At 42.3% G+C, this 24759-nt stretch overlaps 1 protein-coding gene across 4 annotated transcripts in view; it reads right to left on the bottom strand.

Moving 5' to 3' along the window:
• Positions 1 to 24759, bottom strand: part of LOC146772936 (rho guanine nucleotide exchange factor 11-like) — an 896981-nt gene that overhangs the window by 552835 nt on the left and 319387 nt on the right. For all 4 annotated transcript variants that reach the window (XM_085639320.1, XM_085639323.1, XM_085639321.1 and 1 more), the window contains exons 11-13: positions 22021 to 22158; positions 21422 to 21496; positions 7360 to 7461 (exon numbers count right to left, since the gene is read on the bottom strand). In XM_085639320.1, coding sequence (XP_085495446.1) covers positions 7360 to 7461; positions 21422 to 21496; positions 22021 to 22158 — 315 coding nt within the window. The remainder of the gene's footprint in view (positions 1 to 7359; positions 7462 to 21421; positions 21497 to 22020; positions 22159 to 24759) is intronic.

Below are 24759 nucleotides of genomic sequence, written 5' to 3'. Positions count from 1 at the left end.
AAAGAGCTGCCATCTGCTGCTAGCAGCAGAAGCTGTGGATTGCATTACAGATGAAGCAGGCCTTTAAAACTTCCCTTTCTAGCACTGGCCCATCCTGAGGGAGGAGGTTTGACACCTCTGCCAATGATGTGCATTGTTTCTGGTCCCAGAGAGCAGAGGCTCTCCACCCAGGGGTTCAGAAACATGTCTGTGTGTGGCAGGCTGCCTAAAGCCAGTCTGTGCCCACACCAGGGTCGGTAGGTTTTCAGGGGGGGGGCCTCTGAGGTGCCCTGAGTACATGTTTTAATAAATCTCACACTGGCATCAGTGTGGATTTATTACTAGGAGCTGTTTGTTACAAAACACTCCAGGGTTCACTGAAGCCATCATGGGGCTGTGGAACTCGAGTTGTCAAGTTCCCGGCCCATGTACTCACTATGACTTCCTGGCACTTACAATATGAAGGAATAGGCCATAATACTGTAGGGGCATATCTGCTCATGCAGATATGCCCACACCTGGGATATAGTGCACCCTACCTTAGGCTGGTAAGGCCAGCTTGAGGGGTGACTTACCTATATCTCAGGCAGTGCTAGCTGGCATGGCAACCAGGCAGTGTGCCATGTCGACTTGTTCATTTTTTCACCTAACAGGGGCATGCCAGTTGCAGGGGCAGTGCCATGGTCCTAGTGAGGGGGTTCCAGAGGACCATCTTCTGCCTCCAGGCCCCAGGTACTCAGGGTACCACTTACTAGGGACTTAGAGGTGGCTAGAAGTAGCAATGGACAGCAGGTACCCAGTACTCTACAGTCAAAGTTGCATCAAAAGCCAGGTAAAAAGTGTGTGTGTGGGGGGGGGTACTGCACGAGAACCCCATTTTCTCACACCAACAAATAAACTAACATCTAAGTCAATCCATAAAGTAATAAAACAAAAAAAATATTTAATATATTTATAAAAAATGAAACATTTTCAGAGGTTTCACTAACCATCATGAAATGAAACATTTTAGGGAAAATACTGCAAAGGGATAACTTCAGCCTGATCACAAATTCTTATCTATGAAGTCAGGATGTAAATGGTGTAGTACAATTTTACTCACCTTTACTTACATGATATACATACTATGGAAAGGCTTTGGGAACACCACTCTTGAGTGTGAGAGGTACAGAAACCGAATAGGAAGTGGCATGGTCTACAGTGAAGAATTCAGGCTTCTCCAACATGTAACTCCTGAGCTCCTGCTAGCTCTCCTGTGTGAAGCCCAGCCAACTAAATTGAAAGCTTTTCCTTAGTTAAAATAGTATATGTATACCATAATTGAAAACTGTGTAACAGAATTGGAAAAGTATTTTTGTAACTCATTATTTTCAAAACAAATTTGAAACGGATTTCTGAATAAAAGATCATGCAGCATTAGGAGACTTATTACTAATATTATCACCTTGTGCCAGTGGCATTGCAGCTGTGGCTCTTATGAATTACCCTTGTAGAGGCATTTCAAATTCACAAAGCCTTTTTTTGCATTACCGATGACAATAATGTACTGAAGTGATCATGGATGCTATTCTTGCATAAGGTGGCCACTAGTGCAGTCTAGCCTGATGTGTACAACAATAATAATATTAGAAGCTCAGTATGATTTCCGTTGAACATAAGTGACTCTTATTAATGAAACGGTTGGAGACTCCTGGTGAACAGAACCCCATGGACTAAGCATCAGGAGGAAATAACGAAAAAGACACATTTTAAGCAATTCCATGAAACAAGGTCCTTGATGAAGAACCTAGCAGGGATGTAAGAACAGCAAAGAAGCACATGGTCACCTGAAAGTATAATTTTCGTAAGGGCAACAGTGCCTATTTTTTTCTCTCTTAAATGACACAGAGTTTCTGCGTGAACATGCAATGTCTGTGGTAGTGGTTAAAAAGGATGCAATATTTGTAAGGGTATCTTTAAACATGCAGTGTCTGTAGGGTTTTTTGTAAAAGGATGCAATGACTCTAGGGTTTTTAAACCCTTAAATGATGAGGATTTTCCTCTCCCGGTGTTAAGTGCATTTTTTATATTTGATGCATTTTGCACTTCAGCATTCCTAACATTTTACCCACAAAATGTCTTCAGGCCAAATTTGAGCACTTTTTTCACTTGTTAGGGATTCTAAAGGGACCCTGGATTTGTGGATTCCCTTGGAGGGAACCAAGAAAATAGCCAAAAGGTAACAACATTTTTTTTTAACAGAAAAATTGGAAATTATACTGAGCAAGAATCAGGGGTTTTTATTTTTTCTGAGAATGACATCAACAAACGATTTGCTGAGTGTCACAAGGTCAGCGGGGAAGCCGCAGGACAATGGGGTGACTGGTGGGAAGCCCGTGAAATTACAGCGCCTATGCTTTCTTCTCGCCAGGAGGACTCGTGGCAGACATCGCAAACTGATTCCGATGTAGGTCTCTTTAACTGGGAAACACTAAGGGAAGGCCCCGCCACCTCTGATGACGTCGTTGAATGGCGCCCAATAAGGAGCCTTGGCAATCGGAACCAGGGGTGCATGGACACCGGAGAGAGGCTCGAATGGAAGGAGAGCGAAGGATCGAGGAACCGAGACCCTGAAGACCAACCCAGACACCCAACCCAGACGCCCGGAGAAGACATACAGCCCGGAGGGAGAGAACAAGTGAGGAGACTGGAAGGCGAAGCCAGGAGGCCACCGGGAACACGCTTCGCCGAGCCACGACCCCGGAGGAGTGTGGCTGACTCAGGTACGGGAAAGATTCTCTGGCTGGGTCGGGAGGCGGGAGAAGCCTGAGGGTTAACAACGTTGCCGCTCATCGCCTCCTCGTTGTATAGTGTAAATACCTCTTCCCCTCAATGCCACTCCTCACCACCTCCCGTTTCTTCTCGCTTCAATCACTTGTGCACTAGAGTGTTTTCCTCACCCCCTACCCTCGTGAGTTTGACCATCGGGACGTGATATTGACCCCTACCTTTCTGCTGTTGTTTTCTTTTGGGGACTCCGGAGCACCTTTCTCTACCTCTGCCTGACGATTAAGGGAGGACTGTGAACCCATCCCAGAGGACAGATTCCAGCCCGGAAGAAGAGGAGGACTCTTCATCGTTTACCTGTTTTTGTTTCTTTGTTTCTTTTCCAAGCCTCTTATTCTTTTTTTTTGTTGTTGTTCAAACTGGCAACTCACAGAAGACGGACTACCTTAAAATAAAACCTTCTTTGCCCCGATGTAGCCTTTTGCGCATTCCTTCTGACCCGGCTACACTGTGCTAAGGTTGTCTCCATCCCAGCATTGAGGAACAGGTAGAGTTAAAAAAGAAGAAAAAAACATTATCACTATGGTTTGTGCAAGGTTCTAAGTGTCAGTCAATATTTTCTACTTTTGCAGTTTTTACCTACTTGTAGTGTGTGGGAGTAAAAAGTGGGATATCCATGGGTGAACGCAGAAAGCTGTACATTTCTGAAAAGTGGACAACAATCTGAATTCAGCAAAGGCTAATTGGTGTCCAAAGCTCATGGTTTTTCCAAATAAACTACTCGGTGAAATCAAAAACGAATGAAGGGAAGTAGGATTAACAAAAACTGGTGAACATGTTTTTATTTGTATTTTTTGACACAATGCGGTTTATAGAGGTGAATCTTTCAAGTCCATCAGACTGTTTTGGTACAAGAGATTCATAGTGCTTGCTGGTTGTCCAAAACAGGTAATATTCAGGAGCCATTAACTGAGTCGCACTTTAGGATTTCTTATTAAGTACTGAGCATGCATCAATTCAAAAGGTGAAATCTTTTGAATTAAATTGCGGGATGAAGAAAAGCTATGCTTGTTTAAATGTTTCCAGATAAATCAAAGTTCAGGAATAGTGGTGATTCGCAGGACTATAAATTTTGGGGTTACCCATAATATCAGTCAGATGTAGTTGTGCAAAATGTGTTCTTTCCTACAAACAGAATTAGATTTCGAAGCCACAAATGGAGAGAAATTAATTTGATAATAACAAATGTTCTACTGTTGCATAACTCCACACTTCTCCCAATAAAACGGTATGCCACTTTAGTGGGTGGGCCCAGCACTAGTGCCTGGAAAAACCCCAAAATGCAACACGACTACACCTAGATTTTTCATTTGACTTTACATCTTTGGGGAGATGTGGGCAGCTGTGGTATTTGGGTCCAAAGCATGTAACACCCAGTAGTCAATTCGACCAACCCCAGGTATTTCTGAAAACTAGATACCTGGGAAAGTGGTGTGGCTTGCGTGGATACTGCTATATTTTCTAAAACAGGATGCACTTTAAATGTCAAACTTTGGCTAAATTCACAGACTTTTCACACGTTTCTGTGAGAGAAAGTTCTGGAATCTGCAAAGGGACAAAAAGTCCACCACCCAGAGTTGCCATGCTTTTGCTAAAAACTGTACCAGTCAAAAAGTGGACAGTGTGTAGTTAATGTAGTGTCAATGTGGTCCTTACATGGTTTTGGTCCATAAGAAATTCCCTTGGGTCACTAGGCTTCAGAAATATCCAGGATTAGTAGTGATCCCTGGATGTCAAATAGCCCAGATACTGTTGTTATTCCCCTTTGAAATGAGAGAGGAAATCAGAATTGATTTGGATGTAGGATTGCCACAATAATCTGACAAAGAGGGGGTGAACCCATGATTTTGCCTACCCATAAAGGCAGAAGTACTGTCTGTTGCCCAGTGGTGGAGCCCGCAGCCAAGATGATCTAACACTCCATCCTCTAGCACACATCCACTAAGGAGAGGTAGCACCGGAAATGGGACACAACAGAACACTAGGAAGAGCCAGTGGAGATACCGAACACACACTTAGAGATGTGTAAACTGTTTTCTTCTTGTTGGAAATTTGCCCTTTCTGGATGGTCACCCCACACTCTTCGCCTTTTTGCTGAACCCTATTTTTGATGACTATAGAGCTCTGTGTACCTAATCCCAAATAACCTGAGGTAAAGTGCATATGCTCATCCTTTCAACATGGTAAAATTGTTATAATCCTGATTGACATATTTAACTCACTTACATGTCCTTAGTACATGGTAGCCACAGTGTACCCAGTTAAATATCACCAGTGAGTACATAATGTCTCCTTGCCAATCACTGTAGCCTGGTTCTGCAGCTTTTAAGTGCCAAGTCGACCTGTCAAAATGATCCTTTTTGACAAGCCTAAACCGTATTTTTAAATATTTAGTCACGCTTGAGGTAGGCCCTTCTGGCCAAGGGGTACGGTGCAGGGAACTCAAAAGTAGGAATTAAACTTTTTATATTCCAAAAGTGCTTATAGTGACAAACCAAAAAAAACTAGATTTACTGCAGCAGGACTGGCTGCACCCAAAGTGAAGCTCTGGATTACATTATAATACCCTATAATATTAATTTCGGATTTGTAAGAGCTAGAGAAATATTCCAAAGACTCTTTTTAAGAGTTAAAAAAATTCAAATTTAATGGTAAAGTCGAATTTTGTCAAATTAACACAGAAAAGGTGATTTAGAAAAGTGACTTTTTGTCTGCACAAATCCTCTAGAAGTCTATCTGTAATTATTCATCTGTTACCGGTCAGCTTGATGGTTCCCATGAGATAAAGTGTGAACTGCTCACAGGACAGGGACAATGATCCTTGGGTGTGGGGAGAAGTTGCCCTCCCCTTGACAGAAAGGCCTGGGGACTAAACCCAGACGTTTGGTGTACTTCAATGGGACCTCTCTCCTGTCACAAGCCCATGTACCCCACACATGGGCCTGCCTTCCCTTTTGTCCTTATAGTCAGCCAGGCACCAACCTCAGTGGGAGGGAGAGATTCATCACAACTGGTTTGGAGTGACAAGTGGGGTGGGGCTGTAAGCATCCTCTTTGATATAGGTGTCAAATCCTGATGAATGTCCTATCCTGCATGACAGGTCTGCTGGGGTTTTAAATATAAAATTTGGGACACACTTCAAAGGAGAGAAACAGCTTGCCAAAACACGTTGTGTGCATCCACTGTCTGTTTTCTAAAAACATATTTTTAATTTTACTAGAATGCTGTTAGAGTTTGTTGGGGTTACAGCGCCAGCTGAAAACTGGATTTTATAGTTAGGTGTTGGGGCAGGCACACCTCAAAGCCCATGTTTACTGTGGCCAGAGAATTAGGCCATCTTGAAATGCCCAAAATAGGTAGGCAAAGCAAAGTAAACCTTTCCCTCATTGGTTGGGTGTCCCCAGGGGTCAATCCCACCCACAAGCTTGAGCCACGCATACATGTAGCGTCCCCAAGCATTCACTTCAGAACACTTCCGGACCTGTGGAAGATCAGACTAGGACTGAATATGCTATTTGAGACCTGGGAAGAGCCTAGAAGACTAGACTTGCTCTCCTTCATTTACCCAAGACAAAGAAGTGGACTACAAGGGTCACAACACTTACCTCTGTTAAGCTATACAAATACAACTATCTACAAGAGGCCTTTTTTTGGCATCTGCCCAGCTCAGCATTGGCAAATTAATCTGGACTGAACTCTGTTGTGGCCTCTGCTGCCTGATGCCCAGTAAATCTCTAAGTGCTTCCATTGATGCCCGGGGGGCTTTAGAAGGATACGCCTGTGGTGGATTGGGACATAAAGGACTAAAATCCAAAGGTAAAATCTTTGACCAGTATGAACCTGGTTAATTTGTTCAGCCCACATTCCATTGCTGTCAGCGTTAAATTCTGCCTAGGTCCTGTTCTACAGCAACCACTGACTATCATTGGCACTTTCTTCTTCTTGGGGCTATTTCTACTCAAAATTTTAACAATTCATCTCTCCGGTTTCCTGTATTGGATTTTTGATGGGATTTTATTTATTAAATTTTGCTTTAGGTTTCTACTTTGTTTTGAGATTCATATTGTGTTTGCATTTCAACATTATTAATGTTTTACTACTACATACATACTTTACACATTGCCTCTAGGTTAAGACTGTCTGATCTGTGCCAGAGCTAACAAGGGGTTGAGCTCAGGCTAATTTAGTGACTAAAAATTCACCCTCACAAACATTGTGGCTATTATCTGAGGTGGGTACCTACATCCCTCAACTAAGACCCTATTTCATACGATTTTTATGTATGCTTAATGCAAGAGGAGTGGTTGAGGGACCAAGAGTAGAGAATAGAGCGAAATGCATGTAGTATGGAGCCAAATCTTGAAAAACAAAAAAGAGAGGAAAGTAAAAAGTACAGTCTATGTACAGAATGAATAAAATAGGGCATTTTACTTTTCAAATATTCAAAATATGAATGAACATGTTCAATTGCTTCCTACTTGCATAAATAACTCCTGTCACCCAACACTGACATGCATACTCTAAACAACAAATGCAACAATATAGCTGCCTTACCAAAGGATTGGGATCAGCCTGAGAGAAAATGTATCGCAGGAAAACTCCTAAGTAAGCCGGGCGGGATTTCAGCTTTTCCAAGTCCTGGAACAACTCGTCACACTAGAAAAACACAAAAGTCACACAATAAATTACATGAAAAACCTCTAAAGATTCTTTGAAAACCAATTTGAGACTGCATCAGTGACTACAGCTAATGAACTGAACAATACACAACAGTGCTATGGCTTCAATTGACAACCATGTCTTTCTTCAGTCTAGAATTACTTTCAACCAACTGAATCCCAGGGCTTACACCCAGCAACAGATATAGAAAACAACTAATTTTGTTTAAAAAAAAAAAAAGAAAAAATCAAATGAGATCATGTTATTACTGTAATGTAGATAATGGGCAGCCAATATATCACCAAAATAAGTTTTGTTGGACAAACAAATCTGTTAATGCTGTGAAGTGATATTACTTTCCATAATAAATCCCCTGATTAACAGAGGGATCTCAGATGTAATACTTATGGGAACTAGTTTATGCTCAGATACCATGCAAGATGAAGATGAGAGATCAGGAACATATAAAATATTCTGGAGGTCCGGAGTGACGTGTGAAAGTGATGATGGGGGAAATATGGTGGTTGCTGGAGAGTGGGCCTTATATACATTAAAGTTTGGATTGTAAGAGATATTGAACTGGAAATTAAATAGATGTGTATGGACACTGCAACTAATGTTTCTTTCTTCCCTTTATTCATATAACCTCTTTGATTAAAAAAACCTTTAATTTAAAAAACATTTAATTTAAACAACTCTATAATTAAACCATTTTAGAGTGTAAGGAAATGCCTCATTTAGTAAGGTCAACCCCAAGTTTTCGAATGATGCTGCTGGTTTTTGGACTCGTGAGAGTGCACGTAGGCCTGTTAACCAGACCTCTGTTTTGGTGCCTGACCCTTAAAGTGTATGTCAAAGTGGCTATACCCAATTGGAAATGGCTAACTTACCTGTAGGTCCCTAATAAACGTTGCCTTGGTGCCCAGTGCTTGCAGCACTGATTGTGCAACCCTGGAGGTCCCCTAAGTAAAACAAGTCCCACAGTTCACCACTGCAGACTGGTAGAGCAGTCATACACAGCTAGCCCGACTTTGCCATTGCTTGCAACGGCAAAGCCACCACTTCCCCCAGAACATGTGTGTAAGACACCCCTCTGACAGGCTTACCAAGCCCTAAAGGCAGGGTGAAACATATGACACAGGCAGGACATATACATTACAATTCCTGAGAGTATAGCATGCAAAACTATAGTCGCTGTGGAAAGACTGGGTCACCCAATAGACGAGTGCAGGGTTACACGTTGACCCCCTCAGCTGTGCTAACTCAAACGGTGATACCAAAGTGGGCACTCCAGGTATCCAACAACTCATTACATTAAGCCAGACTTGTATCTAAAATTGAAATTAATGTAACTTGTTGTAGTGAGCAGCTTTAGCAAAGCTACCGCTTTGTTTCCTTTAAAACTCCTGTGCCTTTCCGATCCTGCTCCCTGAGACAGGCTTCTGCCCCCCTGCAGAGACGTGCTAACGACTCTCAGGGTGCTTGAGTGAAACTGTATTGCTTTATTATTGCTTTTAAAATCTATTTCTCCGGAACCCTCTGGTGGATGTTTTTAATTCGTGTCTAAATTCTCATAAAAATACAGTCTTTTATAAATGAATGTCAGATTTCTTGAATGTAATGTCAATTACTTCTTAATTTTTTTTGTGCTGTTTAAATGCTTAACACCTTGTAAGCTTTGCTGCGGAGTGCCACTGCTACCCAGACAAAACCTAAGGGTCCTAAAGAGGTTGGTAAGTGTATTTACACAGAGAGTTTGCACAACCACATCACATAATACACCCCATTTCCTCACATAGAGTAATTGATACGTTTTTACAAACTTTCCTTAAAACATTACACACCTTAAAGAGGAGGCATCAAAAAAAGTTTAACAGTTATTCAAAAGTTCTGTCAACCATTCCATATTCAAAATATGACCGTTATTTTCGTTTCTTTATAAAAACTGGGAATGTCTTGTATATAATATTTTTGTAAGTTAACTATGTTTGTCACTCTAAATTGTGTAAATACATAGGGCCTGATTTAGATTTTGGTGGACGGGTACTCTGTCAACAATGTGAAGGATACGCTACCATTCTTATTTCAAGTGCCACAGGATGGAATAAACTTGCAGCAAAGTGTATAGTATATCAGTCATGTTTGTGACGGAATAACCAATTTGCCTGACTTTAAATCAGGCCTCTAGTTGTACATTACATATGTTTTACTTTATTAAAGAATGTTGTTAATGTAAGTGTGGTTTTCCAATAATGAAACTATGCACAAGTAACACTGCCATTTATAGTTACAGAAGGGGAAATATATCTCAGAAAACTCTTCCCTCTACCGCCAAGAAAAAAAAATAGAAGAAAGGAAAATGTTCATTACCCTGCAAGCATTTGTGCATAGCAAGTAGTGCTGTAGATTCACATGCTTTGCATACTCCGGCCATCTAGTGTTGGGACTCAGACGTGTACAAATTGTTTTGCTTTATATTATTTCAAGTCGCATGCTATAGTGAATCTTCCTATGACTGGTAACGCACATGAGCATCAGCTCCATTTCTAGATTGGCTTTCCTGCACGGCCGGTGAGGATGAAAAGGAGCAGGCAGAAACAAAAGGAGATGACCATGCAAAGAGTAAGAAGAAAGGCATAAGCAACAACTTGAGGCTTCCAGTGAGGAATGGTAGGCGTATGAGAATCTAAATCACTACATGCCACAGATACATACTTGCAGGGTAACATTTTAAGTTTGTGGCATGTGTAGCTGCAAATACACATGCTCTGCATAGACTGTGAAGCAGTTCTTTCCTTAGCGGTGGTGAGCCAGAGGAAGTTGCAGAGGACTGAAAAAGTGAATGTGGAAAACCTTGGCCAACATTAGCTTATTTGTGAGCTATCACATTCACAGAGTATTTCTAGGTGAAAGTGTGTGGGGTGGACAAAGTATCTGCCTCCATATGTCAGCCATATGGTTGTTACCTAAGAAAGCTGCAGATGCCACCTTTTTGCGGCTAGAGTGGAGTCTGGGTGCTGCAGGCAATTGCCTCTTGGCTTTGCTTAACAGGTCTGAATGCATTTGACTGACCACCAGAATATGCCCACTTTACAGGGAGAATGGCCTTTGCATGTTTCTGAGAAAGAGACAAAAAGCTGTAGTGTTTCGCAGAAGGGTTATGTCCTGTTAGTGTAATACATGGGGGCCCTCTTATCGTCTAGCAGGTACGGTAAAGGTGCAGCAGACACGTGTTTCGCCCAATGTGGCTGGCATGCCTAGGGCTTTCTAAAGGCTGATAGATACCATAAGCGCATAAAAAATTATATACAAGTAACCATATTCAAAAAATCCAAATAACTGTGTTCCAATCGTATTTGTGTTGTAAATTCAAAGAAAAACTCCAAAGCACGGTCACTGCAGTGATGACCACCAGATTGGGCAAAAACGTGCTGGCTGCGCCTGTGTTAAATCAGGCTCAAATCCTAATGATTTCAGTAAATGCATATCAAATACATAGAGAATTTTCTGGGCATTTATTCCTGAAATAGGTCATCATTTTTATGCACAGCCTATCCTTCCTGAATTACTTTTCCTATTACCTGGTGGACATTAGCGGTGTTGCCACCTGACAGGCAGTCCTATTTTCTGGTGTACTGAATAGGGGTCCTGTCCCGGTTAAATATACCGCTTGAGCCTCACTCCTGCTCCAAGAAAATAGCATCAATTGATGACAATGACCCTGAACAGTGAAGTGTGTTTCCTATTGTGAAGGTAGGCAGCAACTGCAGCTAAGTATATGCCCTGGAAATTACTTTATGCGCCTGCCGAGACTCTGAGATCTGGCTGGATTATATGATAGGACCCTATGGCAGAAAGCTGGAATTCTTGAGCTAGGAGACCTTTATGCAGGGGCCACCTTCTCACTTTTAAGGAAATTAGAATTGAGAAAAAAAATGGAGCACTCTTCATATGTAAGTGTCAGTGTACACAGCACAACAGCAGTTACAATGTTCACCTCTAGGACTTATCAAGGTCTGCGTCAAGAGCAGGGTTAGAAAGCTTTTGTGTGCATAAAGTACGGAATCAACAGTTGCCATTGATTACTTACATTACGGGGTGGACATGACTTTTTACAGTTTCATCTTCTCTTTTTAAAAGATATTATTGATTTTTCGGGGAGTCTTCGTCTGTCCTTCATTGGCACAAGCGAGAGTGACCAATACATATGGGCTGGAAACAACATATCTAAGCATACCCTTAAAGAAAAGTCCCTTAGGACAAAACACATGTCGGCTGAGATCATCTAGAAGAACAACATAACTATCTGTGGAACAAGGAAACGCACAATAATGCATATATAATTGGTATTGAATTTTTATATGTATAATAAAGTGATGAACAAACCATGGAATATAAAATATGATCTGATGCATAATAATCTATGTGACATTGTTTTTAAACAAAAAGTAAAAATATCACAAGCCTACAATGTCTATTTAGGAGATAGTATCTCTATATTTTTCAAATGATATAAATGCATATTTAAGCTAAATTGATTTGGATCATGATGACAGCAATCACTTACATATGAAGGGTGCTCCACTATTTTGTTTTCTTAGTCTAATATCTGGCCTGGGAAAATTGTATTTTTTCTAAGGTCAAGATGTACACATCATGGCAATAGGTGTGATATAGTGTCAGAGCACCACTTTAGGTCATTTCTTATAGGGCTCTAAATTGATAGGGATGTGCGACTAGGTTTTCAATGTTGCTCGTTTGTTTATTTGACTTATATGCAGGACTATTTATGGCATATAATGCGATAACAAGAATTTTAAGGCAAATATTGGCTTCGTAAGATGTTAAACCCGAGAGATCGACAATGCTTAATGTACTGTTGATGCACTGTTATGGGAAACATACAGTGACGGTGCTGGCTTCAGAGATTTTGCCTGTGTTCCACACAGATTTGTTGGGACTGTCTCCTACAAACCTCTTCGATGTGACACAGTTTCGATGTCAAGGGTTTTAACTTATGTGAACTTTCTATTTTTAACAATGTATTACTTTACTTCTGTAATTTGCTCTTTATTAGCCATCTTAATGTCTATCATCGGTGGCTTTGTAAACCTCGGGTCTTAGTAATTGTTTTTTTTCCCAGGTAATGGATTCTTTACCTCAAGGACTTCCAATTAAACAATCTGGATGTCAGAATCTGTATTGTGTTCCCCCAAGGCCTATTATGAGTTGTCCTTTTTAGGTCGAGCCTGTAGCAGCGCGCATGCGCTGCTCTGGCGAGACTTCTTGTAAGGGGCTTCAGAAAGCTCACCACACGCTCGTGCGTGTGTTTTTGTTTTTCATAGGCTATTGGGCTTTGCGTGCGTCTTTCTAAGAAAGACAGCACGCAATTGGGTAAAGGCGGGTGCATGGCCTTCGCTCCGCCCACGGCGTATTGCTTGTGGTTACCCGCACGGGCCACATCTGTTTTCCATTATCGTGCACAGATGCATGCGCGATAATGGAAAACAGATGTCTCACTGTGGCGCGTGCGCACCACTCGCGTGCTTGTTGGTAGCAGTACCCGCATCACTTCACTTCCCTCGAGCTCTCAGCGCCTGCCCTGCTAACACGGCAAGCATCGCACCCGGGCGCAGAAGGGGACATTCAGAAGCCAGGCTTCGGGCTGTAAATCTCTTGTTAATGCCCTCTCTGGTGCCAGCAGCTGTCATACCCCTGCCCTACGTGAGATGTGAAAGTAAACTAGCAGCCCGGCTGTGAGCGGCCCAGTGAACCTCTTTCATGGGAACCCTTCCCTTGCCACCTCAAAATAACAGCCCTCTGGGCCTCTCTCCACTCAAGGTGGCACCCACTGAAGTCGCCTCGAAGAAGCAAACTACACAAAATGCCAATCTTTCCTTAAAAGAATTCCTGCCACATCGGCATGGCGAGAATGGTCCGATTCTGCACTTAACCTTCCCAGCGCGCCTAGAACATGCAGGACTTTTCCGATAGTATCTCCTTAAACACTTGTGATGTTTCTCTGTGGCAGTCCCGTTGGTGACGTGCGAACGTCCAATTAATAAAGAATGCTGCCGTATAAATGAAACCTGGCTATATAAGTGCACGAGTGTAGTCCAGCAATATAGAGCGCTCTGCTGTCAATTAAAGACAGTGGCAACGGGGACTGCACAAGGTCTTGTATATGTAAGGCAGATTATGCATACAGCGCCGGAGCTCTGTCCTTTTACAGCGCCTACTTGGAAACAGGATTTACAAATCTGTTAAGAGTTTCTGGGCTAACGCGGCCTTTCGGACATTCTGTCAATGGGGCTTCACTGCCAAAATTATTAATCTAAGTGCGCATCTTTTTGTAGTGATGCATCAATTACCGTTGTCAATTATAGCATAAATATACAGTTAAAAAGTACATACACATTTACTGAAAACATATTGTGTGCTGTTTTAATACTCAGCTAGTAAACACATTTAGATGGAAATATTAACCTACTGAAAATCTGGGCAGCAATGAGCGAAACACAGGAAAGACCTTACTGTCAAGCAGCACAGGAAAACAAGCATTGGCATAGCCAATAGGTCTCACCTTTGGGACATTATAAGTGTTTAGCCATGCAACAGTTGATGTTGCACCAAGGATATTGTGCTGCATAATTAAATACTTATAAGATCCCAAAGGCGAGAACTATTGGCTATGCCAATGCTTGTTCTCCAAGAAACCCATTCACTCCATGGATGGCACCTGCTTATTCTGCCTTTCTTAAAACAGATTGGCCAAATCAACCTTTCCCCAGTGCATCAATATGATTTTCTCTGTGAACTAGAGTATTTGGTTTGAAAGACAAGTAGGAAGGTAATCCGGACTCATGATCTCTTGGGAAGCATAAGATAGATATCGGATGATTGTCATTTATGGTAAAATTTTGGTTGCAGTTAAGGCTGAATTTAAAGCACATATTCAGAATCTAAAATGACCTTAACGAGGTTGAGAGGCAACATTGCTTGCTATACAAATCCCCTGACCAAGTCAATGCTCCATGAAAGTCTATGTGCGAAACCTGGTTCTCTCAATTGAGCATTGGAGGGCCTCACACTGCTCTACAAAGTCATTAGTCGAGTTTGCTGACAAAATCTTGTCTGTTCAGGAACTCCGCATGTACACATCTGGACTCAAGAGCAAAAAAAAAGGATATTAGATGGAAGTTGAGTGCTACAGCATTGTGGGCTGACGATCAATGTCATAGCGCGTCCTATGTGTCTACATATGTTGATGCCGAATAGGAAGAAAATATATAATCTACAGCTCTACATGCCAAGAACAGATGCATACTGGTAAGTAGCATTTTCCATTCGAGGCATAGGAGCTGTAGATCGTATACTTGTGCAAAGAATATACAGCAGTTAACTCCTTAGCGGTACCTACCTGTATCTGTTGCCGTGTTTTGAAAAAGTGTTCGTAATACAGCCTGGCCAAAACTAGCTTGTTTTGCTTGCACGTCTACACAATAGTGTTTTGTGAATGTGTGTGTGGTGTAGACCAAGTTGCTGCTTTGCAGATGTCATCTAGGGGAATGTTACCTAAGAATGCCATAGATGCCCCTAGTTTACTTGTGGAGTGAGCCCTAGGGGGAATGGTTAAGATGCGTTTGGCTTTAGCATAGCATATTTGGATGCATTTAACAATCCACCTTGCAATCCCTGTTTATGAGATAGGGTTGCCTTAATGAGAAAGCCACAAAAAGTTGTTTAGTCTTTCTAAAGGATTTTGTTCTTTCAATGTAGTAAAGTATCGCTCTGTTTACGCCTAGCGTGTGAAGAGCTCGTTCTGCTACTGAGTCTGGTAGAGGGAAAAACACTGGGAGTTATACAGACTGGTTAAGGTGGAAAGTAGAGACGACTTTAGGTAGAAGTTTTGAATTATTCCTAAGAACCACTTTGTTATGATGGATTTGTAGAAATGGTTCTTGAATGGTTAATGCCTGGAGTTCACCAACTCTTCTGAGACAGGTGATCACAACCAGAAAAGCTACTTTCCAGGTGAAAAATTGTAATTTGCATTTATGCATAGGTTCAAATGGGGGACCCATGAGCCTGGTAAGTAACACATTTAGGTTCCATGCTGGAGAGGGTGGCACTCTAGGTGGAATTATTCTTTTAAGTAGTTCCATAAATGCCTTGATAGCTGATACACTATACAAAGTGTTGTCTGTTTTGGAGATAGGATGCTATTGCAGCGAGATGTAGTCTAATGGATGTATACGCTAGGTTACATTGTTGTAGATGCAAAAGGTAACAGATGATGTCTTGAATAGCAGCATCTAGTGGGTTGATTTTGTTATCTGTACAGTAAATTACATATCTTTTCCACTTTGTGGCATGACAAGCTCTAGTGGTAGGACGTCTTGCCTCTTTAATGATGTTCATGTAGTCTGGTGGGAGATTAAGGTATCCAAACTCTAAGACTTCAGGTGCCAGATCGCAAGGTTGAGTTGCCTGGGATCTGGATGCCTTATCTCTCCATGGTTCTGAGTGAGAAGCTTGGGTGAGAGGCGTAACTTTTGATGAGGAACTACTGATCGTTCCAAGTGGGTTGTGAACCATGGCTGTCGGGCCCATGTTGGAGCAACCAGGATCTTTGTGAGGGAATGCTGTTTTAGTTTCCGAAACAAGAGCGGAATGAGTGGGAGAGGCGGAAAAGCATAAGCAAAATTGCCTGACCAGTTCATCCACAGCGCATTGCCTTTGGACAAAGGGTGTGGATACCTGGATGCGAAGCTTGGGCATTTTGCGTTTTGGTGTGTGGCGAACAGGTCTATTTCTGGGTGGCCCCACATTTGAAAGAATGGATGAAGGATGAAGTTCCCATTTGTGGATCTGCTGTGTTTGGTGACTGAGTAGGTCCGCAATTTGATTGTGTACTCCTGGGAGGTGTTCTGCGAGGAGATATATATTTTGAGGAATGGCCCATCTCCATATGCTTTGAGCCTCGGTGTGAAAGCTGCAGAGAGTGTGTCCCCCTATGTTTTTGTATGTAATACACTGCTGTCATTTTGTCTGTATGGACCAGGAAAGCTTTGTTTACGAGGTGGAGTTGAAAAGATTTAAACGCTAGGAAGTTCGCCAACAATTCCAGGTAATTTATGAGGAATTGTTTTTGTTGAGGGATCCATAGCCCTGAATGGTATGGGTTTGAAGATGAGCTCCCCAGCCGGTGAGCGATGTGTCTGCTGTTAGCACTACCTGTGGAACCGGGTCGAGGAAAGGCCGCCCTTTGGAAAGATTTTGTGTGTTCCACCACTGCAGAGAACAATGGGTGCGGTCGTCTACCAACACCAGATCTGTTAGCTGACTTTGAGCCTGGTTCCACTGACGTGCCAAACACTCCTGTAAGGGACGCATTTGGAGTTGTGCATATGGGACAATGAGAATGCAAGAGGCCAACATCCCGATTAGCTGCATGAACACTCGCGCTGGTAGTGAGTGTTGAGGCTGAAATTTTGCTTTTCGAGCTTGTATGGTGCTTATCATGATTGGGTTGGGGTATGCTACAGCTTTTGAAGGGTCTATTGTAGCCCCCAGATACTGTTGTATGTTAGATGGTTGGAAATGGGATTTGGTGAGGTTTACTGTGAATCCAAGTCCTGAAATAGTTGGATTGTTTTGTGTGTGTGTTCCAGATAAGGGAAGACATGAATGTGCTGTCTTCTTAAGTGGGCCGCAACTACTGCGAGGCACTTGGTGAAGACTCTGGGTGCTGTAGTCACCCCAAATGGAAGTACCTTGAATTAGTAGTGTTGACCATCTACCACGAACCTGACATATTTCCTGTGAGCGGGGTGAATGGGAATATGAAAGTAGGCGTGCTTTAAATCCAGAGTGAAGAGAAAGTCGCCCTGTTGAAGTAGTGGGAGCACCTGTTGGAGAGTGACCATGTGGAAGTGATCCGACTGAATGTAGAGGTTTAGGGGTCTGAGGTCCAATATGGGCCCGAGAGATCCGTCCTTTATTGGAATTAGGAAATAGAGGGAGTAAATTCCTGTGCCTTGGTGAGGCAAGGGGACTGGTTCTATTGCATGTTTTTGTAATAGGGAGAGAACCTCTTGTTTGAGAAGTGTTAGATGTTCCGAGGACATTGGACATTGTTTGGGAGGAATGTTTGGGGGGGTAGAGGTAAGTTTCAGGCAGTAACCAAACTGGATAATTTGTCTTACCCACTTGTCTGTTGTGATTGAATTCCAGAAAGTTAGAAACTGTGAGAGATGTCCCCCGACAGGAGTGGGATGATCGGGGGGGGAAGTGCAGGGAAGTCACTGTTTGGTGGTAGGGGAGGTGCGGTTATTGTTGCCACGACCTCTTCACTTACCATTGTTGCCTCTGTAGACTCCACAAAAGTATCCTTTGGAGGACGTTTGAGTCGGGCTCTTATAGGACGAAGAGGGATGTTCTGAGCCAATGGTTTTGGAGCCAGCTCTGTAGAAGGAGCGGCGAAAAGAGCCTCTAGGGGAAGGGAATTGTAAGGCCCCCATGGACTTAGAAGTTTCCGTATCTTTTTTCATCTTTTCTAAAGATGTGTCAACTGAGGGCCGAAAAGATGCTCTTGATCAAAGGGCTGATTTAGAATAGCAGATTGTACCTCTTGATTGAATCCAGAGACTCTGAGCCAAGCGTGCCTGCACAACAAAACACTAGTGTTAATGGCGCGAGATGCGGTATCAGCCACGTCAAGCGCACATTTAAGTGAGGTGTTTGTGATCAATTTCCCCTCTTGTATACGGTTGTTGGCCTTTTGTTTGTACTGGTCAGGAAGGTGTTCCATGAGCTTTTCAAGCTCGTCATAGTGAGCCCTGTCGTACCTGGCCAATAAAGCTTGGGCATTGGCAATGCAGCAATGATTTGCAATGCAGCAATGATTTGCAGCCTGTGATGCAATACGTTTACCAGATGCGTCTATTAGCTTGGACTCCTTATCAGGAGGGGGAGTGTCGCCTGTACTCTGCGAGCTTGCCCTCTTGCATGCATTAGACACCATAAGAGAATCCAAAGGGACCTGACCTTTAATGTAAATTGGGTCATTGGGAGCTGCCTTATACTTTTTATCCATCCTGGTGTTTAGAATCCTGGCACTGACAGGGTCCTTAAAAACTTCGGGGGCATGTTTGAACATGCCTTTTAACATTAGCAAGGTGTAAGTGGACTTTTGTGAGGGTGCAAAGATTTCAAGTAAAAAATCATCCTCTAAGGGATCAGAATGTAACTATACCCCGTGGTATTGGGCAGCCCTATTGAGAAGTTGCGCAAACCCAATATTGTCATCTGGTGGTGATGGCCTAGATGGATAGAGGTCCGGGTCATTATGTGGGTCGGGATCTGTGTTGTAGTCATTCCAAGTGTCTACATCGTGTGGGATGGTATGTGCATCATCATCCCCATGTGGATCTATATTCCTACCCCCTTCGATATGATCATCCTCAGTATCTGATGTTTGAGGTGAAACATTATGTTGTGGGGAGTGTGGTGCAGAAATGAGAAGATTTGGATCAGCTGGAGGAGAAGAAGGAGGTGGTGAGGTGTTAGTACTCATCTCCTTTCTTTTCAAGGGTATTGCAGATTCCTCTGAAGTGTCCAGTTTCCTCTTTTTTGGAGGCTTGGCGACGACTTTGCCAGTCTCTGGATCAATAGAAAGAGTTTTTTGTTTTGGATCCAAAAAATCAGGTACAGGTTGCGTGGGTAAAATGTCTTTTTTCGCTGCCGAAGATTTTGGGTCAAAATGTTCTTTGGGCCAAGTCTCGGAGGCTTTCTGCGGGGTCTTGAACTCCTTACGATTTGTTCTAGGAGTTTGTGACTCCACGACTTTTTTAGGCACAGACGATTTTTTCAGCTCCGAAGCCGTTTTCGGCTCCGAAGATTTTTTTGGTTCCGAATGTTTGTCTTTGGTATGGTAGGGCTTCGGCGTTGAGGCTGTTTTCGGTGTAGACGAAGAAGGGTGTGGCACATCTGTGTCCTTGTGCTTCGGTGTCGTAGGTGACTTTTCAGCACCGGAATGGGGTTGGCTCGAGCCCGAGCCGGAAGGCTTATCTTTAGGTTTCATAACCGGGCCCAAGGGCGGGGCGTCTGAGACATGTTGCCGCTGTCGACCCGAGGGCGAGGGTGTTACCAGAGCCTTAGGTTTGGTTTTGGTTGGGAGAGGGGTTTCAGTACTCACGGACCGCTGAGCCGTGGTGACTGTTTCGTCTTCGACGTCGGAGTCGTCGGCTTCGGAGATAGAGTGGTCTTCTGCATCACCTTGTTGTCCGGCTGGACACTGGGCTCTGCTCCGAAGATGTCCGGAATCGAGCTGCTTCCACAAGACATTTCGTGACGTCGAGCCAGACGATCACCAATGGTTTTCTTCAACCTGAAAGTTGAACAGGCCTCGCAGTTCTTGTCTTCGTGCTCCGGGGAGAGGCAGAGGTTACAGACCTTGTGCAAGTCTGTTTGTGGGAACTTAGCACCTCACCCGGGTCATTTTTTGAAAGGAGTACTTTCCATTGACTGCAGGTGTAGTCGGCGCGAATAGGCCTAACGGCCCGGATCGAGGTCGAGGAGTTTGGTTTTAAAGATGTGCATCAAAAAGGAAACGCGATCGAGACAATACCGTCAAATGGAGAGGGATTATACTTCAAAGGGAGATTTGAAACCGATATCGACCCGGAGCGCAGCAAATCACATCCGAACCTGATGGTGGAAAAAAAACATCTGGAGATGGCGTTGATGCCCATCCGCACTATTGTCCTAAGGAGGAGTCACCTACCTCGTGACTACAAAGAGTTCTTCCGAGACAAAAACAAAGTGCAAACACCCGAGCCCAACCCCAGATGGCGATCGATGCACAAGTATACGATCTACAGCTCATATGCCTCGAACAGGTATTTAAGGTGTTGGGAGGAAACAGAGGCCAGATGCTGGAGGCAGCATGGAACCATGGTGTTCTGAATTGAAGCTTCAAGCTACCATAATATAGGCTGGCAGGCAGTGCATAACTTGCTATATTAGGATATCACTTACCCAACCATGCCGATAGAAGGCTGCTTACAACAAACTTAGGTAAAACAAATAGGATAGGGATGTTTGATGAAAGATAATTACTGCATATTTAAACTTTGCCATATTTGATGAAAAGATGTTTATAATATTTAAAACGATTCAAAGGCATTTGATTTGTATACAAGTAGTGTATAATAAAGAATCATATCAATGATTGTGTTTGCGCATGGATTTTAAGGGTTTGGGTAGAGGCTCTATTCATACTACCAGAGAGCTTTTCTAACAGGTGTAGCTGCTTTTAGCACTCAGTACTACTTGAGCCTAACTCAATGGGAGTGAGGTGAGAAACAGCTACCCACATATACTTTCATTCAAAAAGCTTATGAGGCTTAAGGGATCTACAAGGTGTGACTCTAATAAATTGGAACAAACAAAAAAATGTGCTTCTACAGATTTAACATTAAGAGATAGCTTCCTGTTGCAATGTTATGTTTACTGATACATTCTCAGCATCCTACTAGTGACAACAAACACAACACCCGAAGTTAATTAATGTAGAAAATATGCCCTCTTCCTAATTGTTACCCTTTTTTAAAGAATGAGATTTGTTTTCTCCTTCAATACAACACCATCAATATCCTGCATGCAGATCTCGGACTATAAAAGGCTGATGGCAAACAGATCAATCAGATTGTTGATGAAAACTACAGAATTATATACTTATAATGTGTTGGACCCATGCAAGTTGGCTACTCTGCCAACACAGGGCCTTCTGAAAGAGTACCCTTTGTCCCAAGTGATATTATGACAATGAAGGCTACAGATGGAGTTTAAATTCTAAACTTATTCCATTTTGGGAACAATTGTATTGCTCTCACACCCTAAACATTTTCAGCCAATAATAGTGGGGAGTAAAGTGAATCATTTGAAATGGTACCTCAGTGACAAAGTATCCAGGGTCATAATCTTCTTCCTCGCCAATAATCAGTGGCTTTGGTGAACGGTCCATAACCTAAAAGTTCAAGTAGAGGCATCATTTAGTCAAGCATAAAATCATAGCCAGAAGTAGAACAGACCTGGGGTTATGTATTTTGTAATAACGAACATTATCCCATATCCCAGATTTTTATAGCTTGCCACAGGAAACGTTTATCTAGGATTCAAGTTTTCAACCTATGCTTAAGCTTTGCACTAATCCCAAAAGGACAGTGACCAATCTTAGCACTCTCAAATTCATAGCAGCTAAACATCATGAGAGTTATCCTTACAAATAGTTCCTTGCCAAGATGCTTTTGCACACTTCAATTTACCCGTCTTCAATCAAATCTGCCTACAGAATACTTCGATATTTAGTGGTGTGCGTGAGGAGGTTTCTACTTCACTTAGGTCGTTATTATTACATCCTCCGCTGGGCTAGGCTACAGAAAATAATTGTCATTCTCCATAGCAAACTACAAGATAAACATGAGCTGTTCCAGAGCACTCTATTCTAAAATTGATAAGACGACCCCTTGTTTTATCATTGCCCAAACCTACAATGTCAAGACTTGGGGTGAACGGCGTGTCTGATCCTTGGCGACGGTGATGATGGAAAATCTTTGATGAGATAATAGGTGAAGTCCTTGGACTATCCAGTTCTGGGTCCGAAAGAATAGAGTTTCGATTCAGAGGGTACTACAAAAGAAAAAAAGACCAATAATATAAGATGAACAAATATGACTATAACAAGAAAGAATAGTGACGGACTAACCACATTAACATACTGAACCCAAATTTCATTAAAATCTATTTAAATCTGCAGAAAAATATATCTTTATATATATTTTACACTCCAAGAACAATTTGCTTGATGTAAATGATACATCTGGTCCAACTGTACTAAATGATTATTTGATAGTGAGTATCATCAAGAACTGCTGGAGCACTTTTAAAAGGATTTTCTTTAGGTAAACATTTACCACAATAGCCTAAAGGTTGTGTATAATAAAAGACACTAAGTGTACTCCATTCTCAATGAAATAGTTACTGTAGTACTGTTAGTGAGCTAGTAATCACTAAAGAAATGTCTTATGGCTGCTGCTAAACCCTGGCAGTGTCTTACATGTATTAAGTAAACAATCTATTTGGATCAAAGTGACTAAATGCTGGTATGAACCCAGCTGTGCTCTGCAAAAACGCTCATCAAATGGCATGTATAACAACATATTAAAAATCTCATGAGTGGGGTAGTGCAGCACAAATTATTCAACCTGAAGTCAGAAAAAATTGAAGTGTCATCAAAACACATGGGTTGTGATGAGCGTACATGAAATAAAGGATATGAAAACCCCAACCCAAAAAGTATTATACTTAAAACATTTGCAGACAACAAAAGATCCTTCTTAGATAATATGACTATTTGAAGTAAAACAAGGGAGTAGTGCGGTAGATGAAAATGTTGCACTATTCTCTGCCTCAACTGTTTAATTCTAAATTATTTTTCTATTTCTGCAGTCTCCGTCTTCTCTTCAGACTCCAGTTTGAGTCAAAAACTTCACAGAGGACATACCTTTGTGGACTGTATTATTGGAAAGTGCATATTTTTTTGCTACCTAGTGGAGTAAGAGACTTGGGAAAGATGGGATGTTTTGTTGTACTGTTTAGTGTCATTAAAGAGACTTTCAGAAGAAATGGGCACAACACATTTTTAAACTCCATATACAAGTCAACAAGAAATCCATCCAATAAAGAGGTTTTCCGAAATTTCATTTCATCAATTCCCTCTTGAATTTCAAACATTGGAGAGCAGTAACTTTCAGAATTTTTAAGCCCAGAAAGAGGAAGTGCAAGTTGTTTAGAAAAGCATCTATTTAATACCTTCATTTAAATAGAGGTCTGAATTGGTTAATAACTTTTAATATGAATTTGACCTTTCTAGAATCATTAGCAAACATTTTGGTATTAATGCAATTTCGTCTACTCTGTCTTACTTCAAATCCTTTCTCTTTTTCTCTTCTCTAGCTGTTTTCTTATTTGAATGAGTTAAGTCTTTGGCCCATTTCTCTCCTCTCAGAAGACTTTCCCTTCTTGGTCCGTAGCAGTAAACTCTTAGGGTCTCTGTCAGATTTTCTTCCACCCAAGAGTCATGAGAGCGTTCTACTAGTAGAATAGTACCACCATTGGGCAACTCTCAATAACTTAACTAAAGGCGGTGTTCCCAAGAGAGAAAAGTTCTCATTTGACTTGTCTCTTACAAAAACCCTCACTGTAGCCTGATAACATAGCCAACTATCATCCTATCCCTCCTGTCTCTCAACTCCACTATCTGGCCAAGCTGTTTGGAAAGAGCAGAATTTGTCTGGCTAACTCGTCACATAGAACCTTACCACCTTTTGTATCCTTTCCAGGTTGCTATAGCACAGAGTGGTGGCCGCTTTCAACTAATTCACCACTGTGTTAACAGAATAATTTCTGCTGCTTTGGTTCTTCTCAATCTTTCAACCACATCAGAAACTGTGAACATCAGACCTTGCTCGCCTAACTTGGGCATGAAGGATATAGATTTATTGATGTTTTCTATTTTTATCATTGACTAGAGCTCAACAAGTGGCTCACTCCTTGTTCATGTCTTCGTTCAGACAGTTAACCTGCAGAGTCCCTTATGACTCTATGCTATCTTCTCTTCCATTCAGTCTCTAAATGATCTCTTTAGCCCACTCAATTCCATCATTCAATTTCAGACTTTATGTACGCAGACAGCAATCAAATAATTTTATGAATCACAGGTGAGGGGGTGCGGCCTGTCAAAATGGCTGAGCAGATGCTTCTATGATCTCTCCTGCCGGTGAGCAGGAGGCTCTCGGCCTAGGGGTCTGGAAACATGTCTGGTGGTGGCAGCTGGCGAGCAGCCACCTAGCCAGAACATTACAGTTAGGTTGTTTTTCAGGGGGCATCTCTAAGATGCCCTCTGAGTGCATTTGGCAATAAATCCCACACTGGCATCAGTGTGGGTTTGATGTGCTGAGAAGTTTGATAGAAAACTTCCCAGACTTCAGCAAAGACATTATGGTGCTGTGGAGTTCGTAATGGCAAACTTCCAGACCATATACTCTTTATGGCTTTACTGCACTTACAATGTCTAAGAATGGACTTAGACACAGTAGGGGTACAGGGCTCATGCACCAGTACCCTCACCAGTGGTATAGTGCCCCCTGCTAGAGGGGTGGCTTACCTACACCATAAGCAGTGGGTTGTTGGCTTGTCATACAGGGATGTGTGTCATGTCGACTCCACTTT

This window comes from Triturus cristatus, chromosome 12, assembly GCF_964204655.1.
Source record: "Triturus cristatus chromosome 12, aTriCri1.1, whole genome shotgun sequence".
Classification (NCBI taxonomy): Eukaryota; Metazoa; Chordata; class Amphibia; order Caudata; family Salamandridae; genus Triturus; species Triturus cristatus.
The sequence above is the reverse complement of the archived record's forward strand: the minus strand, read 5'-3'. Positions and strand labels throughout refer to the sequence as shown.